We start from the raw sequence: 14,242 nt of genomic DNA, 5'->3' as shown, positions 1-14,242 counted from the left end.
GGCACTTTCTTACATCTATCCATCATTCCATCCACCCATCCTTTCACCCATTCATGCATCCACTTGCCAATCCTTCTATTCCTTTTCTTTCACCTCATCCTTCTTTGTTCCTTTTAGCGTTATGTGTTTTATCTGCTAAGTTGCAGATTAGAGGTCCATAAAGAACCCCACATCGCTGTAGCTGCTAAAGTAGGGCAGGGGGTACACTACCCTCCTGGGGTTTTAACGTAGACAGTAAAGATCCTACTTCCACAGACCTATTGAGTACGTTTCAAGCTACCTCCCCTGCACAGGCTTTGTGTAGGTCATCGTTAAAGCTTTGTAGAAGTACTGGGTCTGAAGGTGATCCTGATAGTCTGCTTATAATGACAATGTTGCAGAATTATTTTTCAGAGAGGGTATTGAAAGTATTAAGTGTCAGAAGACTGGTGCTATTCATCTTTGTGGTGGTTGTGTCATGTGTAGGGAGGCAGGCTAGCTGTGTGTTCCTAACACTCTTTTTAGTATCTTTTCAATGTTTGAGATCAGTTCGAAATTTTGTCATAGAACGATTGTGACTGTAGCATTTCTGCATTTTAGCATTCTGGATTATGGAATTTGGCTAGAATTTTGTGGAGTTCCTTAGGTGGGCATTCCACTTCAAGTATGCTTGTGGAGAAGTGTTGTCTTGATGGCTGTTTTGTACTGCACTGGTGTAGTGTGATTTTATCTTTTTCACCCTTTGATTTCCTCCCTTCCGTTGTACTATGCTAAGTTTTCATTCTTTTGATGTTATTGGTCCATGTGGGTTCTTCTTTTGGTTAATTCTGGATGTGGAATGCACTGGGGATTCATCAATATCTGGATGCCCAATGCAGTGGCGATCCAGCTGTCGATGTAGACTGTGTGTATGTCTTGCGTGTGTGTGGACGCACCAATTAAAAAGCTTGTTGGTTTTAAGGCACTCTGTTTGGCCCATAAATCTCTGCATAATACAGGCCCAGAGTATCTGAGGATGTCCTTCTCCTGGTATATGCCTAGGAGAGCCCATCGTTCTGCGGCATCTAAAACTGTGATCATTCCCAAATGTAATAAAGTCTCTTGGAGGACAGAAGTTTTGTCTTTTTAACCACACATCCAGTTACATAAATCTGCATAATCTTACAAGTTTCAGGAAACAGCTGAAATCTTAGCTTTTTGTGCTACAGTATTAGTCTTTACTTAAATCTCAGCCTTTTAAACTCTTCCTTTATCGTCTATCTCTCATATGCCAGCGCCAAGTCTCCCTTGAGCATTCGCTACACTTTATAAATAATTTCACTATCAATGTCTTAAAGTCACATATTTATTTATTTTTCCCCAAGAATGGGTTTTTAGTGTTAGGAGGTGTAGTTTTTTCTACTCTCTTTACGTGCAGTAACTGCTGATCATCAATTTGTAAAAATGTATAAAGCATTTCTAAACGGTATGAAGGCTATCATTCCACAGTGGGAAAGATTAGTTACAAATGGAAAATGTTTAAGATGGTTGCCATTCTACCCAGGAGGAGGTTTCTCAAATTAACCCCATTATCACACTGTATCTTATTTGCAGTTGGAAAGAAACCCAAGCTACATGCAGGGATCTACAAAGTATCAGTTTGGTACACATTAGAGTTCATGATTTTACCATTACGAATCCAATGGAAAAGTACTACCTTCATGGAAATGTCTCTAGGAGAAAGCCGCTCTTATTCAAAATGAACACCTCTGCGGGTCTTCGGTTTACAAGCAAACAAGAGTTGTTAGGCTGCACTGTGCAGCAACATACTTGGTGAAAACGAAACACTGCATAGCACCAGAAGAATCAGATTATGAACCATCAAGTGAGGTGGTGGAGAGGTGATGATTTTTGCCCACCTTGCAACTGCAGACTCTGAACTCCTCACAGTCATTAAGCCCATCATGAATTTATCTTCACACCAGCCCATTCTAGAGAAAGATCAGAAACCATCTGTTCATCAGCTAAAGTTTATCTGAAAGTCGATCAAACAACAGGGCCTTGATCCAAAAACACACCATTTTATCTAATACAGAATGGGTGAAAATGAAATGAAGAAGGTTTTAGGAACAGTCACATCTACACCCAGAACTCAGCCCCACTGAGAAGCTGTGGAGTAGTAGAACCTAAAGAGTGGTGCGCATAAACAAATGTCCTCATACATTATTACGCTCGAGCGGTTTTGTAAGGAAGAATGGCCTGAATTCTTCCTAGGTGATGTGAGAGACTGAACTCAAACTCTTACAGAAATGTTCCATAGGTTACTAAATCACAGTAAAACTTTTTTACACAAGCCTACTGATTGGAGGCTGAATTGCTTTGTAGTGAAATGTGTGTACCACAGGAGGTTTGCTTTATATATGATTGGGATTAGATGTATGTTTGTAGGTAAAAGCATAGTATTTTAAGAGAGTGTACTTTCGTTTTCACATCACTTTACTTTCAAAAATACTGACCAGTTAAATATTCTTAAATCCAACCAGACTCACTGCTCACCTATTGAAGGACTAAGTTTAATTATTCTACTAACTTTAGTCCAAAATGTTTGAGTCAAGATTTTGGTGCCGGCATTAGATGCATATTGATATTTAAGTAGGTAAATATTTTTGGATGGTTCTTGTTTTGGAAGTCTACATTGTTGAGTTGTTTATTTTTTAACTTTATATATTCACATGCTTCTCTGGTACTTCGCAGCACTATGCTTAAGCTGTAATGGGGTAAAAGTTGGGAGTCCACAAAAATGTTGATTTACTTTTAAGACTGCATTGGTGTTTGCACCAAATACTCAACAACATTTTTAAGACTTTGGAGACAAAAGAGTACTTAAGATCATCCAGTGGTGATTTTTTCTTGTTATTTTCCCAGGAGATTGTCAAGCTTGCGGAAAAAGCACTTCAGAGACTTCAGCAAAAAGGTAAACTGGCAGAGTTCCAACCACAACACAGCATTTCTTTTCAGACACATAGACACTATAAGTCCTCCCGACAAATTAAAGTATCTTTCTTTTCTGACAGACGCAGCTTCTCGATTATCACAGATGCCCACTGGCATGGTCTCTAAGGGGCTATCCCTCTCTCGCAGTGCCCCAGTGGTCCTGTTTCCCGCTCACAGTGCCATAGAGCAACTGCCTCGCTCTCTCAGTGCCCCAGCGGATCTGCAGTCCTTACGTCCCACCTCTCTCAGTGGCACTGGGGGCGGTTTCCTCTCTCACACTACAACCATGCCTCTGCTTCACTCTCATAGCACACCAGTGGACCTGTACGCTTCTCCTAGAGTCCTTGCACAGTTGCCTCACTCTCTCAGTGGCCCAGCAGATCTGAAGTCCTTGCGTGGCATCGTTGTGAAGCTTCCCACCTCTCACAGTGGCACTGGGGGCGGTTTCCTCTCTCGCACTACAACCATGCCTCTGCCTCACTCTCATAGCACACCAGTGGACCTGTACGCCTCTCCTAGAGTCTTTGCACAATTGCCTCACTCGCTCAGTGCCCCAGCGAAACTGCCATCCTTCCATCCCACCTCTCACAGTGGCACTGGTGGCGGTTTCCTCTCTCACATTAAAACCATACCTCTGCCTCACACTCCTAGCGCACTACTGGACCTGCACGTCTCTCCTAGAGTCATTACACAGTTGCCTCTCTCTTTCAGTGCCAAAGGAGATCGGCACTCTGCAGGTGGCATCACCATGAAGCTTCCCGCCAGTGCCACCTTGAAGCATTACCTCTCTCCGAGTGCAATTCCTGAGAAGACTACCTATGGCACTGACATTTTACAGCTGCCTACCACCCAAGGAGCCACCATGGAGCTGCCAAGCTCTCTTACTAACATTTGGCAGCAAGCCCACCTTCACGGTCCCTCCTTGCAAAAGATGCAGTCTCACCCAGTCAGACCAGAGCAGACCCCTACTGCCCATGACATCCTAGGGCAAACCCCCTCTCAAATCACCTCTGAGGAGAAGAGATCTTCTGATGGTGCCACCATGACGCAGACTCCCTCTCAAAGCATCGCAATGCAGCAGGCCTCCCCTCGAAGTATTCCAGAGAAGCCGACCCCATCTTTCAGAGCCACTGCTAAACAAACCCCTTCTTACACCGCAACTGTGGCACAGACACCATCACTTATTGCCACTGTCAAACAGACCCCGTCTCACATTATGACCAAAGGGCAGACACCCTCTCATATTACAGCCATGGAGCACACCCCATCTCTCAGTACCTCTGTGAAACAAACCCCTTATGAAACGTCCATTAAACAGGAGACTCCTCATCTCGGCGCCCTCGTAAAACACGACCCCACCATGCAGCAGAGACCTTCTCTCAGTGGGAGCAAGGAGCAAACCCACTCTCGCAGTGTGACCCAGGAGCAGACCCCCTCTCATACTATCTTGCAGAAGACCCCCTCTCACACAGATACCTTGCAGCAGAAGCCATCTCACACGATCTTGCAGCAGCCCCACTCTCACACAGCTACAATGCAGCAGACTCCCTCTAGCACAGCTACCGTGGAGCAGAGCTCCACTCACAGTGCCACCTTGGATAAGACCACACACAGTGCCACCATGGAGCAGGACCCGTCTCATACTGCCACGTTGGTCAAGAGCGCCACTCGCAGGGCCACCTTGGAGCCTTACACTATGGAGACCACTACTCATAGTACCACTGTTGAGAAGACCAGTACTCACAGTGCCACTCTCAAGACGACCCCCTCTCAGAGCACCTCTCGTGGTATCAGAGAGGGCCTGACCCCATCTCCGAGTGACATTGTTAAAGGCACTGCCTCTCATACTGCCACCCTGGAGCACACACCCTCTCACATTGCCACCACAAAACAGGTCCCCTTTCCCAGTGCTGTGGAGAAGACCCTAACAGGGACTACAACCACAGAGCAGGCACCCTCTCTCAGTCCAACCATGGACCACACTCCTTCTCAGAGAGTCACAGGGGAGCAGGTCTCTTCTCGCGATGCCACCATAAAACATGGCCCTACTATGCTGCAGGGCCCCGATCACAGTAGGACAATAGAACGGACCCCCTCAGTCAGTGCCATCAGAGAGCAGGCCTCCTCTGGAAGTGTGACAATGGATCAAACCCCTTCTCGCACCTTGACAACGGAGCAGACCCCTTCTCGCACCATGACAACAGAGAAGACCTCACACAGTTTGACAGTGGAGCAGACCCACTCTCAAAGTTCCACCGTGGAACAGACCCCATCTGGGAGTGGCGCAATGAAGCAAACCCTCTCTAGCAGTGTGGACGTGGAGGGTACTGTGCGCAGTGCCACAGTGGCGCAGAGTCAGGTCTTGGAAAAGTCTGCCCCCCACAGAGACATCTTAGACCATACTCCCTCACGCAGGGCTACTTTGGAGCAGACCCCCTCTCACAGTACCACCAGGGATAAATCCCCCACTCACAGTGCCACAATGAAGCAGGCCCCCTCTAATGGTCAAACCATGCAGCAGACACCATCTCTCAGCGCCACATTAAAGCAGACTGCCTCTCACAGCACCACTGGGGCGCTGACCCCCTCTAGTAGTACCGTTGTAAGACAAGCCGCCTCTCACATTGCCACTGATGAGAAGACCTCCTCTCGTAGAGCCACTTTAAAGACGACCACACACAGTGCCACCTTGGAGCACAGCCCCTCTCTCAGTGACACTGTGGAGCACACTCCCTCTCACAGTACCACATTGAAGAAGACCTCATCTCGCACCGCCAGAGATAAGCAGACTTCCTCTCTCAGTGCCACCTTGGAGCAGAGCCCCTCTCTCAGTGACACTGCGGAGCACACTCCCTCTCACAGTACCACATTGAAGAAGACCCCATCTCGCACTGCCAGAGATAAGCAGACTTCCTCTCTCAGTGCCACCTTGGAGCAGGGTCCCTCTCTCAGTGACACTGCGGAGCAGACTTCCTCTCTCAGTGCCACCTTGGAACAGACCACATCTCATGATCAATTAATGGATGAGGCCTCCTCTCGCACTGCCATGCTGGATCAGACCCCTTCAGGCACCACCATCGAAGAGCAGACCCCCTCACCCACTGCAAGTGAGAAGCACACCAGGAAGAAAGCACATCATTGCAAGTCCACCACTGAACAGCCTGCACAGTGACCTTTCATTAGCACAAAGACAGTCGCAGAATAAATTAACTCAAAAACGTTTTATTTGATTTATTTCTTCTAGTTAAAAATACTGAAAGTAGTCAAATAGCATCTCCTGACCCCATTTTCTTAATCTAGATCCCTCTTCTCCAGACTCATGTGTTTTGCACATCAGCTGAGAGGGCTGTGCATGACAGCTACCAGAGGATGGATAGAGGCGTTGGTCATTCATGAGAAAGGTGATGTGAAACATCTGCTAAATGGAGAGTACACTTTAATGAAACAGACAAGACAATACTTTAAATGACCGAAAGGACCATGGTGCGAGGTTACACAGACACTTGCCATTTGTTTTAGGCTACAGAATTCTACAAACCAGGAAGTAGGAAGATGGTATGCGAACGCTGTCAATGACCTGCCAACTAGAGGTTATGGCCTTCAGGTCATGATGCTTGTAGATCCAATGGTATCTTGGGAGTAGGACATCACAGTTTGTTAGAATGCACCTAAGAGAACGTTGAGATTGCACTCACAGCAGCTCTTCCCGCTTCATGGCTTTTAAGAATCCAAAGGTGTAAAAACATACAAACAAAAGGCTCTATTTGAAGAAAAGAGGGTATGTGCTGGTCAGTATTGTACTGTTTTTGAACAGAGATTTAAAGTACACACACTGCTTGTAGCACTTGGTTGGGAGACCACTTTCAGGAGTAATAGCCTCTAACCTTTCTGCCACAGGAGACAGTCTTGGCCATATGCCTCATACCAGTTAGAATTCCCCTCTTCCTGTCAACAGCATATAAAACATTGGTATCCAACATAGGTCCACGAAGGCTGTATTAGTGTCAGATATTCAGAATATCCATCCTATAATTTACATTTTATAAAACAAATCTATGTAGAACTTATTTACATTGTCATGGTTAGCCTGAATGTATTTCATGGAACTGCCTTCCTGGATCTAGATAAGCACCCAGTAATTAAGAGGATATTTTCTTATATTGGCTATCCTAAAACCTGCATGTTATTTTCCAACTTTTTAAAGACTATTCTGGTACCAATCGCCATTTTCAGAAGTATGCATTATTTATCAAGGTACCAACCTGCAAACCTTTCTTTACAGGTAAGTAACATATCTTTTCATATTTTGAGCACTCAATTTGCCAGGTGGAATTGGAGCAGGGTTATTTTGGGACCTATAAGTAGCGAGTTTAAAGCATCTTACTTCTTCTCAGCATTTGTGGAGCATCGAGTGGCCAGATTATTTCTTTGTGTGCAAATAAGCTGAGCCGTCAGTCTTAAACACCAGTACTCACAAATCACATCACAATTAATATTACCTGTAGATTGAAACAACATCAAACTGCGTGAAACTGTAATGCTTTTATACTGAGAGATCGTGTTTCCCAGCAAGTGGGGGGTTTACTTACAGACGTTTCGCCTGTTTCCCAAGGACCTTCATCACATCCTCTTTTCCTTACAGAGGACAAGTGATCAGGTCACACATCAATCCAGACCTGTTGCAGTGCCGTGCAGATATTAACTGTAGATGGAAACAACCTCAATCTGCGTAGAACTGCAATGCTTTTATACCAAGCGATCGTGTTTCCCAGCAGGCGAGGGGTTTACATAAAGAAGTTTCGGCTGTTTCCCCAGGACCTTCGTAACATCCTCCTGTCCTTACAGAGGACAAGTGATAAAGTCACACATCAATCCATACCGGTTTCAGTGCCTAGAAAAAACTGTGCTTTGAAGTGCTTCCACCCTGGTGTCTCCCAAGATCGATCTTTCATAGATCGTTTAAACATATACTTCAGACATCAAGATCAGATATTAGAGTATATGAGCATATGAGGCGGTTTGTTCTTCAGTTTTATTGTTATTTTATAGACTTGGGTGCATTTTTAATACTTCTGAAGCCTCTCTAGAGTCCTCACTTCAGGTTAGGAGATATTCTAAAAGCATTTGAATCTATGCAAGATACCAAAGCGAAAGAACTAGCTTTAAATGCAAGTGTTTTCTCTCTTGCATCATCTCCTGCTTCGTCTACAAAACCAGCAAGCACCATGCGTCGGCTACTTGCAGTTGTCAGTAGGGCAGGAGAAGGGGGGATGCATTCTTCCTTATCCAGTCCTCTCTTCCTGTATGATCTACAGTGGCTAGAAGTTGCCCAGGAGACTATGGTGAAGTCAGAGTGTGAGAGTACCTCCGGTGTCCTGTCTGTCTGGTTTATTATGTGTGATTAAGAGCCTCCAAAATCCACCGCACCTCTGCAAGAACATGCTCACACTTTGCACATAAGGCAAAAGGTTGAAATTACAGTGATAAGCTGGGCGTGTGGTGTGGTGTGTGAAGGTGTGTATTTGACACATAGCAGATATTGTCAGAATCCCCTTTCCTTTTGCTTCTTGCTCCTAAAAGGTTTGCATGGTACAGTTCAGCCAATCAGCGGTGTTAAAAGTTTAAAACAAAATATTGGTCTCTCATATGTTGATCTTAAGCCTCGGAATCATCCTTGGTGCTGCAGGGCCCAATACGTTTCTGGTCTTCAACTCAGGAACTCACTGCATGGCTGAGAATCTGACAAGCTTCAGTAGCTTGTCTTAGAGCATTTCACGAACAGCTGGACAGAGCACAGGAGTATAAAACGTCTCCTTAAGAGATTTTCAAAACATACTCTGCTTTGTTTAAGTCAAAGTGTCAAGCTGGGTGGCTGTCAATCGTTGTGCAATCGTGAGGGGTCAGGGGTTTTTCAGGAAGATTTACTCTGAGGCTTGTCGTTGTTGGTCTGTTTCTGTTCATTTTGTTTGGCCTTGATGCTGGCCTCCCACTGCTTTTTATGTAGCGTGTAGAGTCGCATGGCTGCCTGGGCATCTTGTACCTGCACAAAGAAAGAACATAGGAATTTGCAAAGAGATCAAAGTCAGCCTCAGGACTACAGATGTCCTAACAACCACTCCAATGTTCAGCTGTTATGCACAAGGTGTTGTGTCGGTGACTCTGAAACAAATAAGAGCTTTCTAAGCCCTTTCACTGAGCTAATGCCCCATAAACACCCCCAGTAAAGGTGGCTTTTCTGTCACAAGATGTACATATACACACACACAACCACAAAGCAGGATGGGGTTAACTACCTTGATGACAGCCCGGCGGGAGTGACCGTCAGGTACATTTGGAAACATAGTGCCTGGAGAGGGTATGTGAGTACACAACAGATGCACAAGAATTTCTTCATGTGCAGGCCTCGTCAGGAAGCGAAACTGTTCTTGCCCCTCCAGGAGTTGACAGACATGCAGGAAGGATCATGTTATATGATACAAATAGTTGGTCTTGTTCTGCAAGAGGCCAATCTTAAGTTAGGGTTAAGCAAGGGAGACCAGTCTCTGCTTTTAAATTATCTGCTAGTCAAGTAACTGTCCTATGTAAAATATTCAGAAGAAGAAACGTTATTGTTAAGATCTAAAAGCCACTGACGCTGGCCACGTATGGTAAGTTACAAAACCATAACTCTCCTAATGTACTTCTCATGACCTTATGCAGAGCCTCAAATGATATCATATGAATCAACAATCACACTCGAGGATGCTGCTCAATCTTTGGCCGGACCCTCCACTCAGTCCCAATAACCCCTTATCAGCATCAGGGATGCCATCATTTATCTCAACGGTGATGCGATATGTGGTGCCCCAGTGAAGTCATCAATTAGGCCATTTTTTAAAGTCATCAGTGACATCCTGTGTAAGGTGCTAAGCAGTTGGAAGGGTGGAGTTTTGGTTCGTTTGTCCAATGGTGAATTCCAGGGATGACCGTGTAGGCTGGGTGCATGGGGGGATGGGCGCTTGGCAGGTGCTGCCTCTAGAGAGATCACAGCCCTGCAAATGACTTCAGCAGATGCAGACACCAGCCCGACGAGGATGGACACAGCAGTGTTACGGGAGCACTCGGGCTTCCGATATCACCAGCAGCAGTACTGTCTTTCAGCTGCAGGGGCTCCGATCTTGTTTGATGTTTGCTTTCTGTAGAAGATTGGATGTGGCTCAAGGTGACAACGTCTGGAGAGTGGGAGACTCTCTTGCATACTCTGGTCAATTCTGGCTTCGCTCTGTGGCAATCTCTTTCTCTCTCTGGCTGGTCCCCATGCCGGGAACACTGGGCTTCTTCTACTGAACTCTCTCGCCTGCTACCAGCCAGGAACACCGGTTCCCTGTCTAACCAAGCAGGCTGGGTTCTAGGCTCTACACAGCAGATTTTACAGCAGAAAAAGCGGATTTAAGGCGATGTACCCTCACCTATGGAAGATTTGCTCAATTGCATACACCCTCCAGATAAAAGAATACAAGCATTACACTTCGACTGCTTTGGAGAAGCCGTCATCCTCCATCTTGTGCCATACTAAACCAGGGGGATCTAAAATTGATGCTAATGGCCTTCGTACTCAAACTTATACAACACACAGAGGTCTCTTACAATATATGTGCTACAAATGTACTACACATAGTCAATCACTCAACCTACACATGGAATGCCGGCATAAGGTTCTGGTTTTCACTTGAGAGCAGTACTTTACACAAGAAGGGTCAGCAGACCACACTCTCACTGAGAGAACAAGCATTTGCAATGCAATAGGTCTCGCAGTTACACGAGTTTAAGCTACTGGCATTGTAAATGACAATGCCTTTTATGTATTTTTTAAAACAACAATAAAAGGCATAGTTATTTGCAACTTCAATAGCTCAAATTCGAGTAAATGCGAGACCTATTGCATTGCAAATGCTTGTTTGGATAGGCACGGGGAGATTAAGTTATTTGCCCAGAAGCACAGGATGTTGAGATGAGACTCGAACCTGGTTTCCCAGTGCCAAAGTCAACAGCTCTGGGGTTACGCCACATCCTATCCCCACCTTCTAGTGCAATGTCATAGGAGTCTCAAGTGATCCATCACACAATTATTGATCTAGTAAGCTGTTCTAAACTTAGGACATTCTGGTGGACACAAGAGACGCCATGGCGTTAGACTGTGTTTAACTACCAGCACACATGAGCGTTCCATGTAGTGAAGTCCGCATGCCTGAGCCAGGGCCGGGCTGCGGGGCGATGGATGCTGACGCGATGGAGCCCTTGCAGGCACTTAGCAGCAGACTTCTCGTGTATCGGGTTCAGCCTGAAAGAGTGCGTGTCAGTGGCTGAGCTGGAAATGTTTCTATGTATTTCTGACTCGGGGCTAATGACACCTCGACCTGAAATCAGACGTCATGAGTGGTGTGAGGTAGGTGTGATGTAAAATATTATACAAAAGAAACAGGCTTGAAAGACATAAATACCGCATGTATATGCAAGCGATCCTGGATGTAAGTATAACAAAGACCTCATATTGTTGAAAAAAGCATTACTGTAGTATTTATACTGGTGTTGCTTTCGTCGCCGGAACTTAAGTGACACTGCTCTTTGGAAAATAAACCTTTTTGAAAATAGAGGAATTTTCAGGGACTAATTACTAGACGGAGATTTGAATGTGGGGTCAAATTTGAACCTGCATTGGTGGAATGCACATGATGTGAGAATCTCTTTGTAGGTCGTAAATCCAGCAAAGGCCGTTATTATATTTGTGCAGTGAACATTTTTGTTGTAGCAGGAAGGACTACACCATCAGATGCAGCATATAGAATGTCAGGTCAGGTGGGATCATGTACATGGTCTGGCTGGGTCTAGAATACGACAACTTCTATAAAATGCAGACATATGGGGAATGAATATGCTACTTACCAGTATGCATCTGTTCTTGGCATGTAGGGCTGCTGACATTCATATCTGTGCATAGATCGCCGCCTAGTGTTGGGTCCGGATGTTTGCACGTTGTTGTCCTGGAAGAGTCTTCGAAGTATCCTGAGATAGGTGACTCCTCCCCTGGACCACAGTGCGCATGGGCATCCTCTCCATCCTCAGATTGTTTTTCGCCATTGTGGCAGTGATGGAGTAGATACAGAAAGTGATGACCATGCTATACAGTAATTCTGAGAGCTGCAGCTGCTACAGGCGCCGGGGAGGAGGGTGGGCGATATGAATGTCAGCAGCCCTACATGCCAAGAACAGATGCATACTGGTAAGTAGCATATTCAGTTCGAGGCATGTGGGCTGCTGAATTCATATCTGTGCATAGAATACATAGCAGTACCTCCCATTAGCGGCGGCTACCAGTGCCAGCTGCAGCGGTCTGAAAAAGAGTTTTGAGAACAGCCTGTCCTACAGCTGCCTGCTGTTTTGAGTGTACATCTACACAATAGTGTTTGGTAAATGTATGTATAGTGGACCATGTGGCTGCTCTACATATATCATGTAAAGGAATGTTTCCCAGGAAAGCCATGGAGGCCCCTAACTTACGTGTTGAGTGGGCTCGTGGGGGAATCGTTAATGTGCGTTTAGCCTTTTGATAGCAAATTTGAATACATTTAACGATCCATCTGGCTATACCTGCTTTGGAGATGGCGTTGCCTTTGTGTTGTGGAGAAAAGGCAACGAAAAGTTGTTTTGTCTTCCTAAAGCCTTTAGTTCTGTCTATATAGTACATGAGGGCTCTTTTGACATCTAGGGTATGGAGCATTCTTTCAGCGACATTTTGTGGATTCTGAAAGAAAACAGGCAGTTCAATAGTTGAATTTGGGGTTGGTACGTAGTACGACCCTGTTTGCGTGAACCTGTATGAATGGCTCTTGAATGGTTAGTGCCTGGAGTTCACTAACTCTTCTCAACGAAGTGATTGCCACTAGGAAAGCTACTTTCCAGGTGAGGAATTGAATCTCACATGAGTGGAGAGGTTCGAAGGGTGGACCCATCAGTCGGGTGAGGACCAAGTTGAGGTTCCACACTGGTGCTGGTGGGTGTCTTGGGGGAATTACTCGTTTAAGTCCCTCCAAGAAGGCTTTGATGGCAGGCACTTTGAATAAAGAGAGGTGCTGCCTGTTTTGGAGATAGGCTGCTATTGCGGTTAAATGGATACGTATTGAGGTGTATGCCAGATTGCATCGGTATAGGTGTAAGAGGTAACAGATTATGTTTTGAATGGATGCGTCTAGCGGGTTAATGTCATTGTTATTGCAATAAATGACAAACCTCTTCCATTTGGCTGCATAGCAAGCTCTGGTAGTGGGTCTCCTAGCTTCCTTAATGATCTCCATACAGTCAGGTGGCAGGTTTAGGTAGCCAAACTCTAAGACTTCAGGAGCCAGATTGCCAGGTTCAGCTGTTGCGGATCTGGGTGCTGAATTTCTCCATGGCTCTGCGTCAAATGCACGGGTTTGATCCGCAGCCTTTGATGCGGCACCACGGGAAGTTCCAGAAAGGTGGTGTACCATGGCTGGCGTGCCCATGTTGGAGCAACCAGGATGAGTGTCAGTGAGTGCTGTCGCAGTTTGCGTGCCACCAGCGGTATCAGCGGCGCTGGGGGAAAAGCGTACGCAAATCTGCCGGACCAGTTCATCCATATCGCATTGCCCTGCGACTGTGGATGTGGGAACCTGGCGGCAAAGCTTTGGCATTTTGCGTTTTCGCTTGTGGCGAATAGGTCTATCTCTGGATGACCCCACCGTTGGAAGTACGGTTGGAGTACTGACGGGTGTAGCTCCCACTCGTGCATCTGGTGGCTGTGTCTGCTGAGCAGATCCGCCATCTGGTTGTCCTTGCCGGGGAGGTGTTCCGCCATGAGGAATATGTTCCTCTGAATGGCCCACTTCCACATGCTCTGAGCCAGATGAGACAACTGTGGAGAGTGCGTTCCTCCCTGCTTCTGTATGTAGTACATGGCAGTCATGTTGTCCGTCCGTATCAACACGACTTTGTTGCACAAGTGTACCTTGAAGGCTTTCATTGCCAGGAAGATTGCCATCAGTTCCAGAAGGTTGATGTGCATCTTCTTTTGTTGTGTAGTCCATAGTCCCTGCACTGTGTAATTGAGTACATGAGCTCCCCATCCCTGGAGAGACGCGTCCGCTCTCAGTATAATTTGTGGAACAGGCTCTTGGAACGGTCGGCCCTTGCAAAGGTTTTGTGGATTCCACCAATGCAGAGAGTTGTATGCCCGACCGCTCACCAACACTAGGTCTTTTAATTGCCCGTGAGCCTGATTCCATTGACGTGC

General features: G+C 46.0%; 2 protein-coding genes across 4 annotated transcripts in view; one reads left to right on the top strand and one right to left on the bottom strand.

Moving 5' to 3' along the window:
* STKLD1 (serine/threonine kinase like domain containing 1) overlaps positions 1–14,242 on the top strand; it is a 366,689-nt gene that overhangs the window by 287,995 nt on the left and 64,452 nt on the right. Inside the window, exon 19 of one of the 2 annotated variants that reach the window (XM_085613866.1) lies at positions 2,884–2,932. The exons of the other annotated variant lie outside the window; for it this stretch is intronic. Coding sequence (XP_085469992.1) covers positions 2,884–2,932 — 49 coding nt within the window. The remainder of the gene's footprint in view (positions 1–2,883; positions 2,933–14,242) is intronic. 2 annotated transcript variants of the gene reach the window in all.
* REXO4 (RNA exonuclease 4) overlaps positions 6,159–14,242 on the bottom strand; it is a 95,649-nt gene continuing 87,565 nt past the window's right edge. For both annotated transcript variants that reach the window (XM_085613868.1, XM_085613867.1), the window contains exon 9: positions 6,159–8,992. In XM_085613868.1, coding sequence (XP_085469994.1) covers positions 8,864–8,992 — 129 coding nt within the window. In that variant the 3' untranslated portion in view covers positions 6,159–8,863. The remainder of the gene's footprint in view (positions 8,993–14,242) is intronic.

This window comes from Triturus cristatus, chromosome 1_2 (assembly GCF_964204655.1).
Source record: "Triturus cristatus chromosome 1_2, aTriCri1.1, whole genome shotgun sequence".
Classification (NCBI taxonomy): domain Eukaryota; kingdom Metazoa; phylum Chordata; class Amphibia; order Caudata; family Salamandridae; genus Triturus; species Triturus cristatus.
The sequence above is the reverse complement of the archived record's forward strand: the minus strand, read 5'-3'. Positions and strand labels throughout refer to the sequence as shown.